The 21,989-nt window shown below is 41.6% G+C and overlaps 2 protein-coding genes, 1 long non-coding RNA gene and 1 other non-coding gene across 17 annotated transcripts in view; 3 read left to right on the forward strand and 1 right to left on the reverse strand.

Moving 5' to 3' along the window:
* WDR20 (WD repeat domain 20) overlaps nt 1–7,204 on the reverse strand; it is a 79,861-nt gene extending 72,657 nt beyond the window's left edge. For 6 of the 14 annotated variants that reach the window (XM_012746301.3, XM_012746304.2, XM_012746300.2 and 3 more), the window contains exon 1: nt 6,890–7,200. In XM_012746301.3, the coding sequence (XP_012601755.1) occupies nt 6,890–7,138 (249 nt within the window). In that variant the 5' untranslated portion in view covers nt 7,139–7,200. Of the gene's footprint in view, nt 1–6,889 lie in introns of all 14 variants that reach the window. The other 8 variants (XM_012746302.3, XM_012746303.2, XM_076003704.1 and 5 more) reach the window with 5 other exon arrangements.
* The window catches only part of HSP90AA1 (heat shock protein 90 alpha family class A member 1), a 216,904-nt gene that overhangs the window by 162,679 nt on the left and 32,236 nt on the right, over nt 1–21,989 (forward strand). The window lies entirely within an intron of this gene.
* On the forward strand, nt 7,316–20,266 carry LOC105861064 (uncharacterized). Its single transcript, XR_001149359.2, has 2 exons — nt 7,316–7,880; nt 20,094–20,266. It is a non-coding gene; the product is annotated as an uncharacterized LOC105861064 (long non-coding RNA).
* LOC142871657 (U6 spliceosomal RNA) lies at nt 8,265–8,372 on the forward strand. Its single transcript, XR_012919888.1, has one exon. It is a non-coding gene; the product is annotated as a U6 spliceosomal RNA (small nuclear RNA).

Here is a 21,989-nt window from a genome sequence, read left to right on the forward strand (position 1 = left end):
AGAACCAAGGTATAGTATGAAAGTATTTCCTGCTTCAAATGACAAATTGTTTTCCCCTTAGTATGCAAGATTCAAACATGAAATAACTAAATCTTATCAACATTTTAGAAGTAAGTGCCCTTAATGGAAAAGAAACGCCAGTTTCCAGTCATTCAGCAATCCCACATGTGCCCCACTAAATTAAGTAAAAGATTTCTCAAAGTACATCTGATATAAAAGTTTTACAGAGACTTCTAAGCCTATTTCTAAATTATAAATGGGAAGTGGGGAGGTGTGAAAATTGCAAATGGGGAGAAGGATGTGAACATGACCTTCTCTGAAGCAGTCCAGTATAGAAAGCCAGTCTGTGGGGGCAGGGGAGTCTTTAAAAGGCATCTAGTTCACCCTCTCACACAAAACATGAATTCTTCCAACATCACCAACAGGTGGTCCTGCAGATTTTGACCAAGAGACAGAACATTTCCCATATGAGCATTCCCTTAAGAGAATACTCATTCTCTCCCAAGTCAACCCATTACTTTCTTCCATAACTCAGGCTCTAAAAATATTTTAGCTTTTTTATCAACTGACTCTTCTTCTGGCCTCTTCATCTCAGCATCGTGAATACAGAACTTTTCTAGCACAAAGATCTAGAAATGGACATGGTGGTACGCCCCTGTAGTCCCACCTACTGGGGAGGCTAAGGCAGGAGAATCACTAGAGCCCAGGAGTTCCAGACCAACCTGGGCAACACAGCAAAACCCTGTATCTATTAAAAAAAAAAAAAAGACCTAGAAATTACAATGTTTTTTTTTTAACATACTCTCCACTGTGCTAAGGAGGAATAATGTTTTTAACTTGCTTTCCCAAACATCCCACCCCTCCCACCAATTCAAATTCAGAAGTAGGCAATGAATCTAAGACAGAAGACAACTCCCCAGTAGAAAGGTGAATTTATTTTCATCAAAAAAAAATTGAGCAAAGAATCACACAATCTTCAGAGTTGAAAAGTCCTTAGAACCATCTAAATACATGTCCCACCTATTGTAGGAAATGCTTCAATAACTTCTCTGGGCAGTACATTTGTGGCCTGGAATCTTAAGAGGGCAGAGGGCAGAGTAAGGTTTTTTGGCTTGAATGTTAAGTAATTTTGAGTACAGTTTTATTTTTTGTTTTTGTTTTTGAGGCAGAGTCTCGCTTTGCTGCCCAGGCTAGGATGAGTGCTGTGGTGTCAGCCTAGCTCACAGCAACCTCAAACTCCTGGGCTCAAGCGATCCTGCTGCCTCAGCCTCCCAAGTAGCTGGGACTACAGGCATGTGCCACCATGCCCAGCTAATTTTTTCTATACATTTTTAGTTGTCCAATTAATTTCTTTCTATTTATAGGAGAGACGGGGGTCTCGCTCTTGCTCAGGCTGGTTTTGAACTCCTGACCTCGAGCAATCCGCCCACCTCGGCCTCTCAGAGTACTAGAATTACAGGCGTGAGCCACCACGCCCGGCCTTGAGTACAGTTTTAAAAAGTTGTTTGTTGGCCGGGCGTGGTGGCTCACGCCTGTAATCCTAGCTCTCTGGGAGGCCGAGACGGGCGGATTGCTCAAGGTCAGACGGGCGGATTGCTCAAGGTCAGGAGTTCGAAACCAGCCTGAGCAAGAGTGAGACCTCATCTCTACTATAAATAGAAGGAAATTAACTGGCCAACTAATATATATAGAAAAAAAAATTAGCCGGGCATGGTGGCACATGCCTGTAGTCCCAGCTACTCGGGAGGCTGAGGCAGGAGGATCGCTTGAGCCCAGGAGTTTGAGGTTGCTGTGAGTTAGGCTGACGCCACGGCACTCACTCTAGCCTGGGCAACAAGTGAGACTCTGTCTCAAAAAAAAAAAAAAGTTGTTTGTTAGTACATGGGTCTCAAAGGTAACATAGCTTGAAAGAAGTATATCGAAAGTAATCTGTGCCATTTGCTTACATTACTTCATTGTCTCTTGCTATACTACTTTTTAATTTTAAGAAAAGTAAATTTATTACCTACTAACAAATTGTAAATGTCCTTAAAAAGATGTCAGCTATTAGGCCGGGCGCTGTGGCTCACGCCTGTAATCCTAGCTCTTGGGAGGCCGAGGCGGGCGGATTGCTCAAGGTCAGGAGTTCAAAACCAGCCTGAGCGAGACCCCGTCTCTACTATAAATAGAAAGAAATTAATTGGCCAACTGATATATATATAAAAAATTAGCCGGGCATGGTGGCGCATGCCTGTAGTCCCAGCTACCCGGGAGGCTGAGGCAGAAGGATCACTCGAGCCCAGGAGTTTGAGGTTGCTGTGAGCTAGGCTGACGCCACGGCACTCACTCTAGCCCGGGCAACAAAGTGAGACTCTGTCTCAAAAAAAAAAAAAAAAAAGATGTCAGCTATTAAAAAATACCCAAGTTACTTTTGGGCCCAAAACTGAATAGGTTTTTCAGCTTCTAAAGATCTTTTTAAAGTATGGCATAGACAGACATGGCTTTATTCAGTCATTCACTCAACAAATACACAGTAAGGACCTAACTCTATGCTGGACATTGCACAGGGAAGATATAAAGAGCAGGAAAGACACTGTTCCTAATCTAAGGGAGCTTTGTTTATAGAAGAAAGATTATTACACATAGAATTACAAATTGAGAAAAGTGCTAGAAAGGCAAAGTACAGGATGCTATGAGAACATGTAATAGGGGAAAACTGATCTAGCCCGGGGAATTCAAAGGATTTGCTAAGGAAGTGTTGGTTAAGCTGAGATATGAATGGAAGTCATTCACATTCATGTAAAAACAGATCTCCATGAAATGAGAGGATTGGTCCAGTAAGCCAAGCCACCTTTTACATCTTTATCCTAAAACAACCTCTTTTTTAAAAAAGAAAAACAAAGTATGCCATATTGTTCGAAAGCTAGTAGATGAAAGTTCTTTAGGGGGAGGGATAAGGTCTTACTCATCTTTGAATACCCCATATCAGCTTGCCTTGTATTATTAACATCATAGTGGTCACTCAAATCTTTCTCGAAATGATTAGTGTCAGTATTGAGTCAATGTTCATACTGTTTTTAGTTAAGCAAAACAAATTTATAAACCTACATCTCACACAAACCCCATTCTGAACTTCCTTGACTGTGAAAAGATGTTCTCATCTACCTCACAGATTGCTATGAGGATTCAATAAAATAATATATGGCAAAATGGTAAATTCTGAAGTGCTTGGAATATTACTATATCCCCATGACCAAAGAGCTTGATCAGTCTCTTGTGACTAAGACTTCTTTAGATCCAGTTGTGCTGCATCTTCCTCACCTTTCTCATCTTCCATGAGAAAAAATCCTAACACAGATTTGCATCCCCTCTCCAGCAGTGTTTCTCCCTAAGAAGAGTGAGACTACATGAACTCAAAGCTCCCTTCTAGCTCTAGACACTAACCTGTAAATGTTTTTAAAGGGTCAAAATTACAATCCTTGGCATAGATGTTAGACTACTTCCTCATCTACTCCATTTCCCCAGAACCCCATGCTTCTTCTCAGGAATGGCAGTACATAATTCATAATTTAAGTTCTTTAAAACATCTATTTTCCACTCATTTTACAGGCAGACTAAAGTTGAATTTTCTCATCCAAAGGAGACCTTCTGAATGATCTGAATAATTATTGCAAAATTTTATATGCTTTGGCCAGGTGCAGTGGCTCACGTCTATAATACAGCATGTTCAGAGGCTGAAGTAAGAGGATCGCTTGAGGCCAGGATTATAAGACCAGCCTGCGCAACACAGCAAGGCCCCCATCTCTACAAAAAGTTTAAAAAGTAGCCAGGCATGGTGGAGCAACCTGTAGTCCCAGCTACTCAGGAGGCTGAGGTGAGAGGATCGCTTGAGCCTAGGAGTTCAAGGTTGCACTGAGCTATGAGTGCCTGACACGGCACTCCAGTCTGGGTGACAGAGTGAGACATGACAGAGCAAGACCCTGTCTCTAAAAAGAAAGAAAAAAAAAAGTATATGCCCCAAAGGAAAAAAAGACAATAAAAATGGCCAACTGTCAAAAATATAGATTTACAACTACTAACTCTTGGAAATAAATTTTTTTTTCTGGTTAAAGAAAATCTATTTGTGCTATTTTAAGTCAGAAAATAGTCACAAAAATAGTCACTTATACTTCAAAATAATAAATAAGTGCAAACTCATTCACGGAAAACAAAAATTTTCAAGTTACACAACACTTATGTGCACATATGGAAATAAAACTTATTGGAGGCCAGGCGCGGTTGCTCACGCCTGTAATCCTAGCTCTCTGGGAGGCTGAGGCGGGCGGATTGCTCAAGGTCAGGAGTTCAAAACCAGCCTGAGCAAGAGCGAGACCCTGTCTCTACTATAAATAGAAACAAATTAATTGGCCAACTAATATATATGAAAAAAATTAGCCGGGCATGGTGGCGCATGCCTGTAATGCCAGCTAATCAGGAGGCTGAGGCAGAAGGATTGCTTGAGCCCAGGAGTTTGAGGTTGCTGTGAGCTAGGCTGACGCCATAGCATTCACTCTAGCCTAGGCAACAAAGCAAGACTCTGTCTTAAAAAAAAAAAAACTTATTGGAAATCAAGCAGGTGGGAAGGGGGGGAAGTGGATGAGTAAATTCACACCTAATGGGCACAGTGCACACACCATCTGGGTGATGGGCACACTTATAACTTTAATTCAAACTGTACAAAAGCAATTTATGTAACCAAAATGTTTGTACCTCTGTAATACTCTGAAATAAAATTAAAAACAGATAAAAATTTTAAAGTTACAATGGCTTGAGGAGAGTTGAAATGTCTGTGACATACTGCAAATAAGATAATATCACATATAAATGAAGTTTTATCCAAAAAAAGTTAAAAGTGCTCAAATTATGCAGGTAAGGGCAATTTACATATTTTAGATTTGTCCTGTTTTAAATAATTTTTTGGTATACTTTTGAAAAGTCCGCCTAGTTTTATGCTTCAGTGAATAGTTTCCCTCTAAAAGAGAACATTATTGTAACAATATTTCCAGGCAAGAGACCTGTTTTATGATGCAATCCAGGGCTACCAGATCCAGATAAGGTTTTCCATTAAATGCTTCAGAAAAAACAACCTTAAAAAAAAACCCTTTTTTTTTAAAAAAAAAAAGTAATGCCTGTACTAGTAATAGTGAATTTAGGTTTTATGCATATTATATTTGTATATAAATGTAAATTTTTGGAACTTAAAATTCTAAATTAATTTCCAGAGAAAAAAACTGATCCTTTCAGTGATAGAGTCAATGTCAAGATGGCAGCTTCCTGTTTGACAGTTATTCTCAATGCTTATTTTAACTGTATTTACCATCTACTGAGTGTTTCAGGGCTTTACAGTTCATTATAGTTATTATATTATTAATTACAACATGTACACTGCACAATATTCCCTTTTTAAAGAAGTGCAAATTATAGTTAAATAATTTATCCAAGGTCACCCAAGTCACTGACAAAGTTGAGAGCAGAAGTAAAACTTCAGCTGCTAGACTATTAATTACTTCAAGCTTTCCCAATTCCAAAAGAGAGAAAAAGAAAAGTCAAGCGATTTACTTTCAATAACTTCTAACAGCATACCCTAAACATAGTAGTATGCTTATCATAAACATTAATAAAAAAGATTCACCTTGAGTGTAACAAAGAACTTGCTACATTATAGATATCATTGTCACTTCCCTAACTCTTGTAAACAAGCAAAAATACTGTACTGGATCTGGATATAGCAAACCTTGGGAATGTTCACTCTTAAAGATGTACAACCTATTTTCACACTAATTGAACATTTACAAATTAGTCTTTTATCACTTTGTCCCATTCAAAGATGCTGTGGGTACATTAATTTCCTCACTCTTCCAAGGAGTCATGTCAAAGACCCCAATCTCGAAAATAAGCAGTTCTCTGTGAGAACACAGTTACACAGCAAATAAACTGTGTAACTATGAGAAAGAAAGCGCTAATAAACTGCTGCTTTTAAAGAGATATTTTAAAAGGATGATTACATGCTTCACAGAATTACTGTTAAGTAGCCCGCCAAGAATGACGGTTCCTTTAAAGTAGCTTTTAAGGCATATCCCTCCCTGTTTGGGACATAGTCTGACTTGCTGGACAAGATAAATCTGGGCACGCTCACACAGAACCCCTCTGAACCAGCCCAGTTCATTGAAAACATCATTTCAACCTCGCAACTGTAGTACGCAGCCCCTCCCATACTGTGGGGATAGGATGACCCTAACAATCTTTCAGGAGAAGGCTCCCTTGACCCAGTGACAGCCGTCCTCCGCGGATGTGTTTGGAAATAGCGTTAACACCAAAAGGAGAGGCTCCTAGAAGTGTCAGTGCGGCAGCAGGTGGAGTAGCCCTGCGTGCCGGGCAGGTTCTGTCTGACCTAGTCTCAGTCCTCCGCTTCCCAGCCCGGATTCCGCCTTACAGACCTTTTAAAGCCGGCTTGCGCCCCTATTCTCCAACCCAGGGCGAGACTCCCAACCCTCCAAGGAGGCGAGGCGATCCAAGCAGACAAGACGGCCACCCCACCTCTTCCGGGGACTCGCAGGCCCGCTCCCTGCCCATGTCAGAGCCTGACTGACCCTGCTGGAGGGGAGGCAACTGGCTTTTTCTGGGGCCTCACGAACGGAACCCCGCACCCCATGGTCCCTTTCCACAGTCCCCACCCCTTCGAAACGCCACCGCCACCACCCTCCTCACTCTTGAATCCCCTTTCCTCAGGAGTAACCCGGTGGAGTTACCGGCCCACTCAAAAGTAAGAGCGACGGCCACCCCTGTCGGTCACCCTGGCCCCGCTGTCACCGCCCTGCTCCCAGCCTCTGCCCACGCTGGTGGCGAGCCCCGGTGACGCCCGGGTCGGTACCTTGCGGACCCCCTTGTAGATATAGAAGTAGAGCTCCCGGCCCACATTGAAGCAGAGGCGGTCGCCGTTGCCAGACTGGTCGTTGAGGTTTACGAAGGAGACGCGGACAGGGTTGGATCCCTGCGAGTTGAAGGGCACCCGGTTGGGCCGGCTGTACTCCGAGTGTGGCAGCAGCTTGTACAGACCTTCCCGGGTTGTGAATTGGGTCTTAATCTCGTTCATCTCCTTCCCTCCTCCCTCCGTCGCCATCTTGGAAAGCAGCGTTCATCCTGCCCTAAGTGCCCGGATCACGCCCACCGCGCAGGCGCCGTTCCTGGAGCTCGCTCTCCCCCCGCCTCTTCTTTCTAGCCCCGCCCACTTGCGAGCCGGCCCCGTGGAGGCGGGCCAAGGGGAAGGGGCGGGCTTGTTTACGGCCTGACTGCGCACGCGTGCTCACCTGGCGCGCTCCACGCGGCGAGGCGTCCGTAGGCTCCTCCCCTGGGCGCGGCCTCTGGCCGCCTGTGCTGCTGCCCAGGTGATGCCGGCTCGGGCACGTGGCATCCTAACTGTTCTGCCGCCGCCGGAGCCAGGGGGGAGCCGGTGAGAGAGAGCCGCAGCGGGGCTGGCATCCGGAGTGCTGAGGTGAACTTGGGGCAGCATCCTCAACTGTCTCCTTCCCTGCCCTGAAGGTCCCCAGGAGGCTGAGGGGCGGAGGGCCAGCGTAGCCTCGACTGCCGCCGGCTTTGGGGTCAGCACGTGGGGCACCCCGGGGGGGAGCGCGGATGCCGCGGGGTCGAGCTGGGGCCGTGCCGCCTCGCCTGGGCGCTGCCTTCGGGACCGGGACTGTCCCGCCCGAAGCGCTGAGGAGGACCCGCGCGACCGTCTGAATGCCCCTGAAGGCCCTCTGCGCCTCCTGGAGTCAGTTCCTGAGAAGGTACCGAAAGACTCAAGTTTTACGCTTCACGCTCTTTTTTTTTAGGCAGGGTAGGGGTGTGGAAGAGTGCGGTACAAGGTATGTATTTGTAAGTCAGACATCTTAATACCCATCTGTAGTGAGCGTTGGCTAACTTTAAAGAAAGGAGATTGTGTTGGCACTTTTATTTCCTATCTAATGTTTGTCTTCATTAGGTGTTTAGAGAAAAGGGGTTGGGCGCAGGGAATAGCTTTGAGAGATACAGACTGGATATATACAGGATTCACTTGCTCAGTAGTTTATTAAGAGCTCTCAACAAAATTAGAGGTAACTGATTTTTTTAAAAAAGGGCTCAGGTGGAATCTGAGTTATTTACAGGATCTAAATATGTAAGGACAGGTATGCATGTTAAAATAAGATTAAACAATCACCATTTTATACTTGGGTTTCTTGGCACGTTGCACTAGAATAGGTAAGTTTCTAGTGTTCGCTTCAGCAGCACGTATACTAAAATTGGAATGATACAGAAAAGATTAGCATGGCCCTTGCACAAGGATGACACAAAAACTGAAAAAAAAAAAAGAAAGAAAGAAAGAAAAGAAAAACGTTCCTAAAGTGACAGAAACATTCTAGTAGAATTCCAGGGAGAGAAAAGCTAACATTTGTGACACCAAGAATGAAATATTCCCAAAAGTTCAAATCATATCTGGAGGGTACTAAAGAAGTGGAGGGAGGTAAATTCTAAAGTAGGAGAAGTCCAAATCATAAATGTCTTCTGTATTACAAAGCAAGTAGATGCCAGTAGAAACTGTGCCAATGATGTAATAATGCATTTGACACTAACAGCTGTAGTCTTTGTTCATATTGGCCCCCAAAAAGTCACTAAAGTCCTACTTAATTAATAGATCCCTACAATACTTAAAAATTTTTGTTACAGTTGTTTTTGGGTTCTTTTTGGGGTGGGGAGGGTGGTTATTGAAACAGGGTCTTTTTCTGTTGCCCAGGCTAGAGTGCAGTGGCATTATCATAGTTCACTGCAACCTCAAACTCTTGGTCTCAAGTGATCCTCTCACCTTGGCCTCCCAAAAAGTTAAAAATTTTTTTTAGCCTTCAAGTAACCACAACATTGTATTTCTCATTATACCTATATAACTCAAGCATTTTATCAAGATTTTATCCTATATAAGGTCAACATTTTTTATTATAATCACAATAATAGACCACTTTGTCTCATCCATAGCTTTTGAATAATCTCTATTTTAGTCATCTCTACCTTTAGTTTTTTACCCCCCACACTCAAGGATTTGATAAATAACACCTAAACCTATCTATAATGGGGCCTGACTTAAAGTTTATTTCTGAGTTTCAATTTTAAACTAGGCATTTCTAAATAAATTAATGCCTCAAATTCATCAGTCTGTAAACATTATCAGTTCCCATTTCATTTCAAACTTGAGTCATCATAATGGTTTCATGAATTATTTCCTTAATGTCACTTTTTCTCTCAACTTTTCTATAAACAACTACCAGATTAATATTTTAAAAACAGTGCTTTAGACATTACATTCTCTTGCCCAAAATCTTTCCATGACTTGCAATATCCACACTATTTAACTCATACACCAGCAACTCTCAGCCTGTTCCTTTCCTATTGCATATATCTCCCATTCCAGTCAAACTGCTCTGCTGTCACCCTAGCTTTGTCCCTTCCTTGAAAAGACTTTCCCCAGGCTGAGCAAGGTTGCTCGCGCCTGTAATCCTAGCACTCTGGGAGGCCGAGGTGGGAAGATCACTCAAGGTCAGGAGTTCCAAACCAGCTTGAGCAAGAGCAAGACCCCGTCTCTACTAAAAATAGAAAGAAATTAATTGGCCAACTAAAAATGCATAGAAAAGATTAGGCGGGCATGGTGGCACATGCCTGTAGTGCCAGCTACTTGGGAGGCTGAGGCAGAAGGATTGCTTAAGCCCAGGAGTTTGAGGTTACTATGAGCTAGGCTGACACCATGGCACTCTAGCCGAGGCAAGAGAGTGAGACTCTGCCTAAATAAAAGAAAAGAAAAAAAAGACCTTTCCCCTTTATAGCTGGTACTTAAAAAACTTGTTTAAGTCTCATCTTCACCAAGCCTTTTCTCAAAATTTTTTTTTTTTTTTTTTTTTTTTTTTTGAGACAGAGTCTCGCTTTGTTTTCCAGGCTAGAGTGAGTGCCGTGGCGTCAGCCTAGCTCACAGCAACCTCAAACTCCTGGGCTCAAGCGATCCTCCTGCCTCAGCCTCCCGAGTAGCTGGGACTACAGGCATGCGCCACCATGCCCGGCTAATTTTTTTTATATATATATCAGTTGGCCAATTAATTTCTTTCTATTTATAGTAGAGACGGGGTCTCGCTCTTGCTCAGGCTGGTTTTGAACTCCTGACCTTGAGCAATCCGCCCGCCTCGGCCTCCCAAGAGCTAGGATTACAGGCGTGAGCCACAGCGCCCGGCCTCTCAAAAATTTTTGTGCATATTTATTGTATCATCAGAGTCTGTAGCTTTCATCAGATTCTCAAAGATGTATGACCGCCTTCCCCCAAAAGCTAAAAATTACCTCTCTAAACTTCTGAGCTTTCATTTATCATTTATAATATCCTAAATTTCTCAGCATATGCTAATTATCTTGTATTGATATTTATCTTGTAATGTATACCTTTATGTTGTCTTTTAACCAAATTGTATACACACTCAAGCATAGGAATGACCGTGTTAAAAGTCTTAGTATTCTCAATTTTTTTTCCTTAATACTAAAGTTAGAAGTGAATAAAATTTTTATTTGAGTGCCTACATGTGCTATATTGTTCACGGTTCTAGCTTTTGGGATGCATCAGTAATCTAAAATTCCTCACTCATGGAGTTTATATTCTTGAAGGGAGAAAATTGAGGATATATAATAACAGAGATTAACAATAAACACAAATAAGTACATTGTATAGTGATTACTGCTAGGAAAAAGAAGATCAGGGTAAGAGGGATTGGGAGTGTGTTGGGTAGTTTGCAGTTTCAAATATACTAGTTAAGATAAGCCTCTCTGAGAAGGTGACATTTCAGCAAAGACTTGAAAGAGGTAAAGGGGTATGGACCATGATAAGAACTGGGGAAAGGGTGAACCAAGCAAAGGAAAAAACCATGGCAGGCCGAGCGTGGTGGCTCACACCTGTAATCCTAGCACTCTAGGAGGCCAAGGTAGATGGATCGTTTGAGCTCAGGAGTTCGAGACCAGCCTGAGCAAGACCCCATCTCTACTAAAAATAGAAAGAAATTAATTGGCCAACTAAAAATATAGAAAAAATTAGCCAGGCATGGTGGCACATGCCTGTAGTCCCAGCTACTCGGAAGGCTGAGGCAGGAGGATCGCTTAAGCCCAGGAGTGTGAGGTTGGCTTTCATTGGCTTTCTCTATAACAAAGAAAGAAAAATAAATAAAAAAGGAGTGTGAGGTTGCTGTGAGCTAGGATGACGCCATGGCACTCTAGCCAGGGCAACAGTGAGACTCAGCCTCAAAAAAAAAAAAAAACAAAACACCATGGCAGAGGCCCCCAAAGCAGGAGTGTGCCGAGTTTGTTCAAAGAATAGTAAGAAGGCCAATGTGGCTGAAGCAGAGTGAGCAGAAGAAACCATTGCAGGGTATGAGAATACATTTGTTTGCTAGTTTGAGAATACACTAAGGAAGCAAGAGTAGAAAGGGAAGCCCACTTAGGCTAACTGTAGTAATCCAGGCCAGTGGTGCCAGAGACTTGGAATTTGGAGTGGTAACAATTGAGATTAAGACAGGTTAGAGAATCCTAGGTGTACTCTGAAGATAATGCCAATAGGATTTCCCAGCAGATCAGATGGGGCTTGTGGGAGAAATGGAAGAGCCAAGAATGACTCCAAGGTAGGCATAAGCAACTGGAGGATGGAAATACCATTCATTAACAGACGAGGAAGACTGGGAAGGAGCAAGTTTTGAAAGGAAGATCAGGAGTTCAGTTTTGAACATATTTGGTGTGAGATATCTATTAGGCATTTAGAGGGAAAGTCCAGGAGGCAGTTGAATAATCAAGTCTGGAGAGAGGTGTAAGCTGCCAGCCTGTGTTTGGCAATCAGCAGAGAGGTAGTGTTTAAAGCCTAGATGCCATCATCAAGGTAGTGAACGTGGATAAAGAAGAGGACTGAAGATGGAACACTGGGACAATCCAAGGGATTGGGGAGAAGAGAAGAAATATTTGTTGATAAAGCATACTACTTCTTTTTTTGCATCTTAGTACGTACAGAGTTTTAGGCCAGGTGCTGTGGCTCACGCCTGTAATCCTAGCACTCTAGAAGGCCAAGGCAGGAGAGGAGGATCACTTGAACTCAGGAGTTCTAAGACCAACCTGAGCAACAGTGAGACTGCGTCTCTACTTAAAAATAATAATAATAAAAGTACATACAGAGTTTTCACTTTAGGCCAAATGTATTGTTTTTCGGATTCAGATCCATTAAGATGCTTAAAAGTATACATATATATATATATATATATATATTAAGGCAAACACAAAAAATGAGGTTTATTGAGGAGAGAAAGATTAGATTAACTTTGAGGAAAAAGGTTTTGCTGCAGTGACCTTATATAAGGAAAAATAGGCATAGATAGGTGTCTTTAGGAACCACATTTGAAATCTTAACTGACTCAAGTAAGCAATCCCCCAAATTTATCTTATTAGACAGGCTTACTTTGTTATTATATATGACTCAGTACTGTTTTCGAAGACCACAAATTTGGATAACATTGTATAATATACTGTCTTTAACACTGCACTTCTACTTTGTGTCTCAGATTTGCAGAATGTTAAAAGAGACATACTATCAGGATTGCTAAATTAGATATGGTTTTTTGTTTATTTTTGAAACAGAGTCTTGCTTTGTTGCCCTGGCTAGAGTGCCATCGTGGCAGCCTAACTCACAGCAACCTCAAACTTCTGGGCTCAAGCAATTCTTCTGCCTCAGCCTCTGAGTAGCTGGGACTACAGGCATGTGCCATCATGCCTGGCTAATTTTTTCTACATATTTTTAGCTGTCCAAATAATTTCTTTATATTTTTAGTAGAGACGAGGTCTAGCTCTTGCTCAGGCTGGTTTCGAACTCCTGACCTTGAGTGATCCTCCCGCCTCGGCCTCCCAGAGTGCCAGGATTACAGGCATGAACCACCTCGCCCAGCCTCACAATTTCTAATATATCCATTTTATACACACACACACACACACACACTTATATCTTTACTTAAATAACATCTACCTCCCCCAGTAGATTGTAAGCTTTTTGAGAACAGATTGTCTTTTTTGTTCAGTATTCTGTATGTAAATTGGGGCCTGACATTCAATAGGTAATCAATATATACATGCCAAATGAATGACCTCCTTTGAGAAACATTCTCTTTTAGCACCTTATGTTAATACTTTATTATGACATTTATTACATTGCTGTCTCATCTCACTAGATTGTTAGCGACACATGATTGCAATTCATATACTTGAAAACATGCTCATTCATGCTTTCTTTTCGCATACCTTACCCCTGAGGTTAAACTGTGCCTTAGGGTCACATTACATGTGCTTTCAGACAGCTCAGCTTCTGGCTTCTTGTGGGAGTTTCAGCACCTTTTTTCATTTTATGTATTTGGCTTTCAGGTAAATATCTATCTGGTATGCCCATTGTTCACTCACTTCCTTAGCTCCAGCTCATTCCACTTCCCTCTTCCTAAAAAAATAGCAAAAGCTGGCTGGACGTGGTGGTTCACGCCTGTAATCCTAGCACTCTGGGAGGCCGAGGCAGGCAGATTGCTCGAGGTTGGGAGTTCAAAACCAGCCTCAGCGAGACCCCGTCTCTACTAAAAATAGAAAGAAATTAATTGACCATCTAAAAATATATATACAAAAAAAAAAAAAAATTAGCCGGGCATGGTGGCGCATGCCTGTAGTCCCAGCTACTCGGGAGGCTGAGGCAGGAGGATTGCTTGAGCCCAGGAGTTTGAGGTTGCTGTGAGTTAGGCTGACGCCACAGCATTCACTCTAGCCTGGGCAACAAAGTGAGACTGTCTCAAAAAATAATAATAGTAATAACTAGTGGGTTAATACCTAAAAAAGAGCGCTGAACTTAAGGTCAAAAGATATGACATGAATTCGTGATCCCATTATTTAATATTATGTTGGAAGTGCTAGATGGTGCAGTAGACAAAAGTTTAAAATGAAATTATCATTATTTATATATGGTTATATATTGGAAAACTAAAGAGTATCAACTAAACAATATTAAGAAACAATAAAACAATGTAATAGGGTAGCAGATCAAAAAACTAGTATTCAAACAAATAATTTTCTCATGTGAAAATAGTAACTAAATATAATAGAAGAAAATATCACATTCACAGTAAGAAAATAAGATAAAGGAAAAAACTCACTATTGCTAGTACGTATGACTCAGGGAAGTAGAGGGCCTTAATCACATTGACTGTAATATAAATGGCGCTCTGTGGGATGAACCACACAGTGTCTCTGAATATAGTTAGAAAGTTTTCAGAAACTACTTGAAGAGTACTATGAAACTATGAAGAAACAAAACAAAATAATTCAATGAAAATACTTCGTCTGTGGGTAAAAGACTCAACATTGTAAAAGTGCCAATACTTTCTGGATCAATGTATAAATTGAATGCAATGCAAATCCAAACCAACAGAATTTTTTTTTTTTTTTTTTTTGAGACAGAGTCTCACTTTATTGCCCAGGCTAGAGTGAGAGCCGTGGCGTCAGTCTAGCTCACAGCAACCTCAAACTCCTGGCTCAAGCAATCCTCCTGCCTCAGCCTCCCAAGTAGCTGGGACTATAGGCATTCGCCACCATGCCCGGCTAATTTTTTGTGTATATATATTAGTTGGCCAATTAATTTCTTTCTATTTATAGTAGAGATGGGGTCTTGCTCTTGCTCAGGCTGGTTTCGAACTCCTGACCTCGAGCAATCTGCCCGCCTCAGCCTCCCAGAGAGCTAGGATTACAGGCATGAGCCACCGCGCCCGGCCTCTTTTTAACAGAATTTTCTATACAACTTGTCAGAATTATTCTGTTTCATTTGGAAGAATAAATATTGAAGAATCACTAGTGGCCGGGCACGGTGGCTCACGCCTATAATCCTGGCACTCTGGGAGGCTGAGTGAGGCAGGCGGATCACTGAAGGTCAGGAGTTCAAAACCAGCCTGAGCAAGAGTGATACCCCGTCTCTACTAAAAAAAAAATAGAAATTAGGCCAGCTTGTGGTGGCTCAAAATATATAGAAAAAATTAGCCTGGCATGGTGGCACATGCCTATAATCCCAGCTACTCGGGAGGCTGAGGCAGAAGGATCGCTTGAGCTCAGGAGTTTGAGGTTGCTGTGAGCTAGGCTGAGACCACGACACTCTAGCCCAGGCAATAGAGTGAGACTCTGTCTCAAAAAAAAAAAATCTTATTCCTAAAACACAATAGAGGCTGGGTGCGGTGGCTCACGCCTATAATCCTAGCACTTTGGGAGGCCGAGGCAAGCAGATTGCTCAAGGTCAGGAGTTCAAAACCAGCCTGAGCGAGACCCCGTCTCTACCAAAAATAGAAAGAAATTAATTGACCAACAAAAAATATATATACAAAAAATTAGCCAGGCATGGTGGCGCATGCCTGTAGTCCCAGCTACTCGGGAGGCTGAGGCAGAAGGATCGCTGAGCCCAGGAGATTGAGGTTGCTGTGAGCCAGGCTGACGCCATGGCACTCACTCTAGCCTGGGCAACAAAGTGAGACTCTGTTTCAAAATAAATAAATAAATAAATAAATCAGAATAGGATAAGAGTTAGATCTCAGTAAAAATGGGCATATGATAAAAATGGCAGGATTAATTTAATAAAAGGCATCGGAACAACTAGCCAACCATTTATAATAAATATAGATTCCTAATTTCCCTCCTCATTCCAAAATAAACCGAAAACGAATCAAAGATTTAAATTTAAGGCCAGGCATAGTGGCTCATATCTGTAATCCTAGCACTTTGGGAAGCTGAGGCAGGAAGATCACTTGAGGCCAAGAGTTTGAGTTTGCAGTGAGCTATGATGATGCCACTGTACTCTAGCCTGAGTGACAGAGAGGCCCTATCTCAAAAAAAAAAAAAAAAAGATTACAAATATATTTATTAGTTTATTTTGGATTCTTAAGGTTAATTTTTATATTTGTCTTTTTTTTTTTTTTTTTGGAGACAGGGTCTCTTTCTCTCTGTTGCCCAGACTAGAGTACAGTGGCATCATCATAGCTCACTGCAACCTCAAACTTCTGGCCTCAAGTGATCCTCCTGCCTCAGTCTCCTGAGTAGCTGGGACTACACGTATGCACCACCATGCCTGGCTAATTTATTTGTAGAGACAGGGTCTCACTCTTCCTCACGCTGGTCTCAAACTCCTGAGCTTAAGCAGTCCTCTCACCTCAGCCTCCCAAATTGCTAGGATTACAGGCGTGAGCCACTGCACCTGGCCTAATAAATATATTTGTAATCTTGGAATGGGAAAGGCTTTTTTGAACATAGCCCAAAACTCAGAAGTGATAGAATATTTTTATATCTTGCATGGCACAAAATACACATATGGCAAGAGGATTAACATCCCTGATAATAAAAACTCCCCTTGCAATAGTTAGAAGAGAAAAATAACCCAGTTTAAAAAAAAAGAAAAATAGGCCGGGCGCGGTGGCTCACGCCTGTAATCCTAGCTCTCTGGGAGGCCGAGGCGGGCGGATTGCTCGAGGTCAGGAGTTCGAAACCAGCCTGAGCAAGAGTGAGACCCCGTCTCTACTATAAATAGAAAGAAATTAATTGGCCAACTAATATATATATACAAAAAAAAAAAAAAATTAGCCGGGCATGGTGGCGCATGCCTGTAGTCCCAGCTACTTGGGAGGCTGAGGCAGGAGGATTGCTTGAGCCCAGGAGTTTGAGGTTGCTGTGAGCTAGACTGACGCTACGGCACTCACTCTAGCCTGGGCAATAAAGTGAGACTCTGTCTCAAAAAAAAAAAGAAAAATAGGCAAAGGACATAAGCAAATCACAAGTTACATTCATTAGGCTTTTTGTTGTATGACTTCTGAGTTTACTGTCATGCCTAGGAAGAACTTTCCCCCTCCAAGTTGCTCAGTGTTTCTAATACTGAAAGAAATGCAGATTAAAACTTTTTTTTTTAACTATAACTGTCGATATAAAATAGATACTGGTGTTGGCACAGATTTTAGTGCTGGCGAAAGTATTAAGAAACATGCACTTCTGTTCCCCATTAGTGAGAATGTAAATTGCTATTATTTATTTGGAGGGCAATTTAACAATTGCTGTCGAAGTATTTATTATAGTTATGTGATTTGACTCAACAACTGAAATCTAGGTCGTTAACTCTCACAATTATACAGAGATTATATACACAAGGATTTTCACTAAAGCATTGTGGTTTTGTTTTATTTTGAGACAGAGTCTCGCTTTGTTGCCCGGGCTAGAGTGAGTGCCATGGTGTCAGCCTAGCTCACAGCAACCTCCAACTCCTGGGCTCAAGCGATCCTCCTGCCTCAGCCTTCCAAGTAGCTGGGACTACAGGCTCGAGCCACCATATCCGGCTAATTTTTTTGTTCCTATTTTTAGTTGACTGGCTAATTTATTCTATTTTTAGTGGAAACAGAGTCTCGCTCTTGCTCAGGCTGGTCTCAAACTCCTGGCCTCCAGCAGCCTTCCAGAGTGCTAGGATTACAGGCGTGAGCCACCGCCCCCAGCCAAACATTGTTCTTTTTTTTTTTTTTTTTTTTTGAGACAGAGTCTTGCTCTGTTTGCCAAGGCTAGAGTGCTGTGGCATCAGCCTAGCTAATAAAGAGTGAAAAATTGCAAATAACCTAAATTCCCATCAATCGGGAATTAGATAAATAATGGAAATGACATACCTTACACCTTTTAAAAAATAAATACGTAAACCTATATGTACTGATATGAAAAGATGTCCAAAATGTATTAAGTGAAAAATATAAGTTGCAGATTAGTATGTATTAGTATAACATCGCACTTCTAAAAAGGTGAAATTTATATATATATATATACAAATATGTATATGTAATTTGTAAATTTAATGTGATTCCATTAAAATCCAAACTAAGTTTGGAAACTAGATAAGATGATTTCAAAGTTCAAATGGAGAAAGTAAAAAAAAAACAAGAGTCAGGCCAGGCGCGGTGGCTCACGCCTGTAATCCTAACACTCTGGGAGGCCAAGACGGGTGGATCACTCAAGGTCAGGAGTCCGAAACCAGCCTGACCAAGAGCAAGAGCAAGACCCCATTTCTACTAAAATAGAAAGAAATTAATTGGCCAACTAAAATATATATAGAAAAAATTAGCCGAGCATGGTGGCGCATGCCTGTAGTCTCAGCTACTCAGGAGGCTGAGGCAGTAGGATCGCTTGACCCCAGGAGTTTGAGGTTGTTGTGAGCTAGGTTGATGCCATGGCACTCTAGCCCTGGCAATAGAGTGAGACTCTGTCTCAAAAAACAAACAAACAAACAAACCAAGAGTCAGGAAAATTCTAGAAAGAAGACTATATGTGAATATAGAGGAATTAGCTCTAGCAAATATTAAAAGATATGATAAAACTGTCATATAGTGTGACATAGGCACGTGAATCCAGAAATGAACTCAAACTCACATAAGAAAATTGTATTAAATACAAAATATTAAAATGTTGTTTAAAATCTGTGGGCAAAAGATGACTATTCAATAAATATAATACCTGGGTATAGCCATCTGGGAAAATAGATGAAAAATTAAAATATAAAACACAAAGACCAGGTGTGGTAGCTCATGCTGTAATCCTGATACTCTGGGAGGCCAAGACAGGAGGATTGCTTGAACTCAGGAGTTCAAGACCAGCCTGAGCAAGAGCAAGACCCTGTCTCCACAAAAAGTAGAAAAATTAGCCAGGCGCAGTGGTGCATGCCTGTAGTCCCAGCCACTCAGTAGGCTGAGGCAAGAAGATCACTTGAGCCCAGGAATTTGAGGTTGCAGTGAGGTATTATGGTGCCACTGCATTCTACCCAGGCCAACAGAGTGAGACTCTATGTCAAAAAAATTAATTAATTAATTTAATATAAAAAACAAAAAGTAATAGAAGTAATGAATAGGGAGACATTTTTAATAATCTCAGAATGTGGAAGGACTAATATACAAAGCTTAAAAGCCATAAAAGAAATTTGGGCCAGGCGTGGTGGCTCACATCTGTAATCCCAGCGCTCTGGGAGGCCCAGGCGGGTGGATTGCTCAAGGTCAGGAGTTCGAAACCAGCCTGAGCAAGAGTGAGACCCTGTCTCTACTAAAGATAGAAAGAAATTAATTGGCCAACTAATATATATAGAAAAAATTAGCCAGGCATGGTGGCGCATGCCTGTAGTCCCAGCTACTCGGGACGCTGAGGCAGTAGGATCCCTTGAGCCCAGGAGTTTGAGGTTGCTGTGAGCTAGGCTGACGCCACGGCACTCACTCTAGCCTGGGTAACAAAGCGAGACTCTGTCTCAAAAAAAAAAGTTTGATAACTTTGTTTACAGGATATAAGGAAACAGATACTTAATGTTGCTGGTGATGGTGTAAACTGGTACAAGCTCAATAAAAAACAACTGGACAGTAACTAATAATCAAAAATGTATGGGGCCGGGCGCAGTGGCTCATGCCTGTAATCCTGGCACTCTGGGAGGCCAAGGCAGACAGATTGCTCGCTCAAGGTCAGGAGTTTGAAACCAGCCTAAGCAAGAGTGGGACCCATCTCAACTAAAATAGAAAGAAATTAATTGGCCAGCTAAAAATGTAGAAAAAATTAGCTGGGCATGGTGGCGCATGCCTGTAGTCCTAGCTACTCAGGAGGCTGAGGCAGGAGGATTGCTTGAACCCAGGAGTTTGAGGTTGCTGTGAGCTAAGCTGACGCCACAGCACTCACTCTAGCCTGGGCAACAAAGTGAGACTCTGTCTAAAAAAAAAAAAAAAAAAAAATGTATGTACTCTTCCATCTAAAGAGTGGGCAGTCCCACTTCTTAGAGTTTATCCTACATATATCCTTGCAAATCTAGATTCTGTCTCCTATCCTAACAGAAGTCTAAGAGTTATTCTTTGGAAAAAGCAAAACAGAGTTTCTGTACAGGGTATACTAGGCCAAATTAAGGTGTGAATAGTCTCTTGAAAATGGGGCTTGAGTGAGCATGTGATTACTGAATACTGGGATTTCTGTCCTTTTTTTCCCACTAGGCTCCCAGAACACTGGCACCCAAATCTTTACTCTCCATGCAAAGATTTTAGAAGAGTCTTCTCTGAAGAATCTGACAATTCCCAAGATACAGGCTTAAGAGGTTCTCCCAACAAATTGCCCATGCAGATTATCTTGCAGTGAATCTCAAAATCCTATAAACCATGTGCTCAGATCTTCCAGACAGCTTTTTAGTCCTCTTAATCATAAGCAGACAACCAAAGATTATCACACCTGTGAGAAAAAAAACCCTAAATGTGAGTTTTAGAGATCAAAACAAATAGAAAAAAACAGTACTGAGGAAAACAGGCTATACAAGGAGATGAGAATTTTAAAACAAGTGATAATAATATTCTCAGATTGAATAGATAGATACTGCATCCATGAAACAGGAACAGACTGACATTCATGTAAGAAACTTTGAAAAATAAAGAAAATCTTGAATATTAAAAACATGATAGCAAAAATGAAAATGCTAGAAGGATTGGAAAAGAAAATTAAAGAAGTCTCCACAAAAGAGCAATAAGCAAAGAGGAACCATAAAAGAATGAAAGCTAAGAGAGTAGAGGACCTGAGAGTTCAACCTACAAATATTACAGGAGGAAATTATCCATAAAATATTCAAGAAAAATGTCCAGAACTAAAGGACATGAGTTTACAGAGTGAATGAGCCCACCGAGTGCCCAGGAAAATGGGTAAAAATAGATCTGTACCAAGATACATAACTGCAAAATTTTAGAACACTTGGAGTAGAGCAGATCCTACAAGCTTCCAGACAGAAGAAATGTCATATGAAAAGGAACAGAAATCACAATGGCTTCAGACTTGTAAACAACACAACCAAAAGCAAGGACACAAGCTAGAGTATAAACTTTGACTTTGTCTCTTTATGTACCTTTGCCACTGTTGTTCTCTGCTGGGTCCCAAGTGCTTAGAGACAGTTCCAGGCATATAGTAGGTTCTCAATAAAAATTTATTGAGAGAAAGAAAACAATAGAGACGGCTTCAAAATTCTGAAGAAAAATTTCTTCTTGCGTATAACTAAGCCAGTACAATATATATATCAGTCAAATATGAATTTAGATAAAGACGTTTGCAAAGTCTCAATTTACCCTCCCTATACCCTTTCTCTAGAAACTATGAGAGGATATCCTCTACCAAAACAAGAGTTACCCCAAAAAAGGCAAGGAATATGGGAAATAGGAAATCTGATGCTTGGGGAGAGGCAAAGAACCCATAGGAAGATGGTGAAAAGAGATCCCAGGATAATAAATATACATCAGAAGTGTTAATAAATGGCAACCAGTTCAGATTGGAGCAGTCACTAAGATGCCCACTGCTTTGCCCAAGAACAGAGTGCCCTGGTTATATTGGCCCAGATTTTTACATGCACTTAGCTTGCCTGAACCATGTGCTGATGAAGTTCCTGCCCTCCCTTCTATCCTGTCCCACCTAAATTAACTGAGAATATGCATTTTACTCCATGAAAATATTCTGCTCCTATATAACTCCTAAGGGCCAGAGGTAGGCCAAAATTGAAAATACAGCAGGAAATACGCAAACATCTTGACACCATTCCCGAAACATCCTGAACGAGACCTCTGCTACAGTCCAGCCAAATGCTTCAACCGTGGTGACCCCTGTTTCCCAGCATGCTTGCTTTGTGGAGAGTCCCCCAAGACCATCCCCAGATTTGCTAGGAAGACTCACAGAACTCAGCATACGGTCAAGGCTATGGTTTATTACAGTGAAAGAACACAAAGCAAAATCAGCAAAGGGAAAAGGGAATGGGTTTTATTGGGAATTGGTCACGTGGGAACCCTCTGCCTAGCACAAGCCAAAATTCCAGGCTCCCTGAAAGAAACAGCATAAACCATATTGTTTGCACAGTTTAGGCA

Source organism: Microcebus murinus, chromosome 6 (genome assembly GCF_040939455.1).
Source record: "Microcebus murinus isolate Inina chromosome 6, M.murinus_Inina_mat1.0, whole genome shotgun sequence".
NCBI classification, from domain to species: Eukaryota; Metazoa; Chordata; class Mammalia; order Primates; family Cheirogaleidae; genus Microcebus; species Microcebus murinus.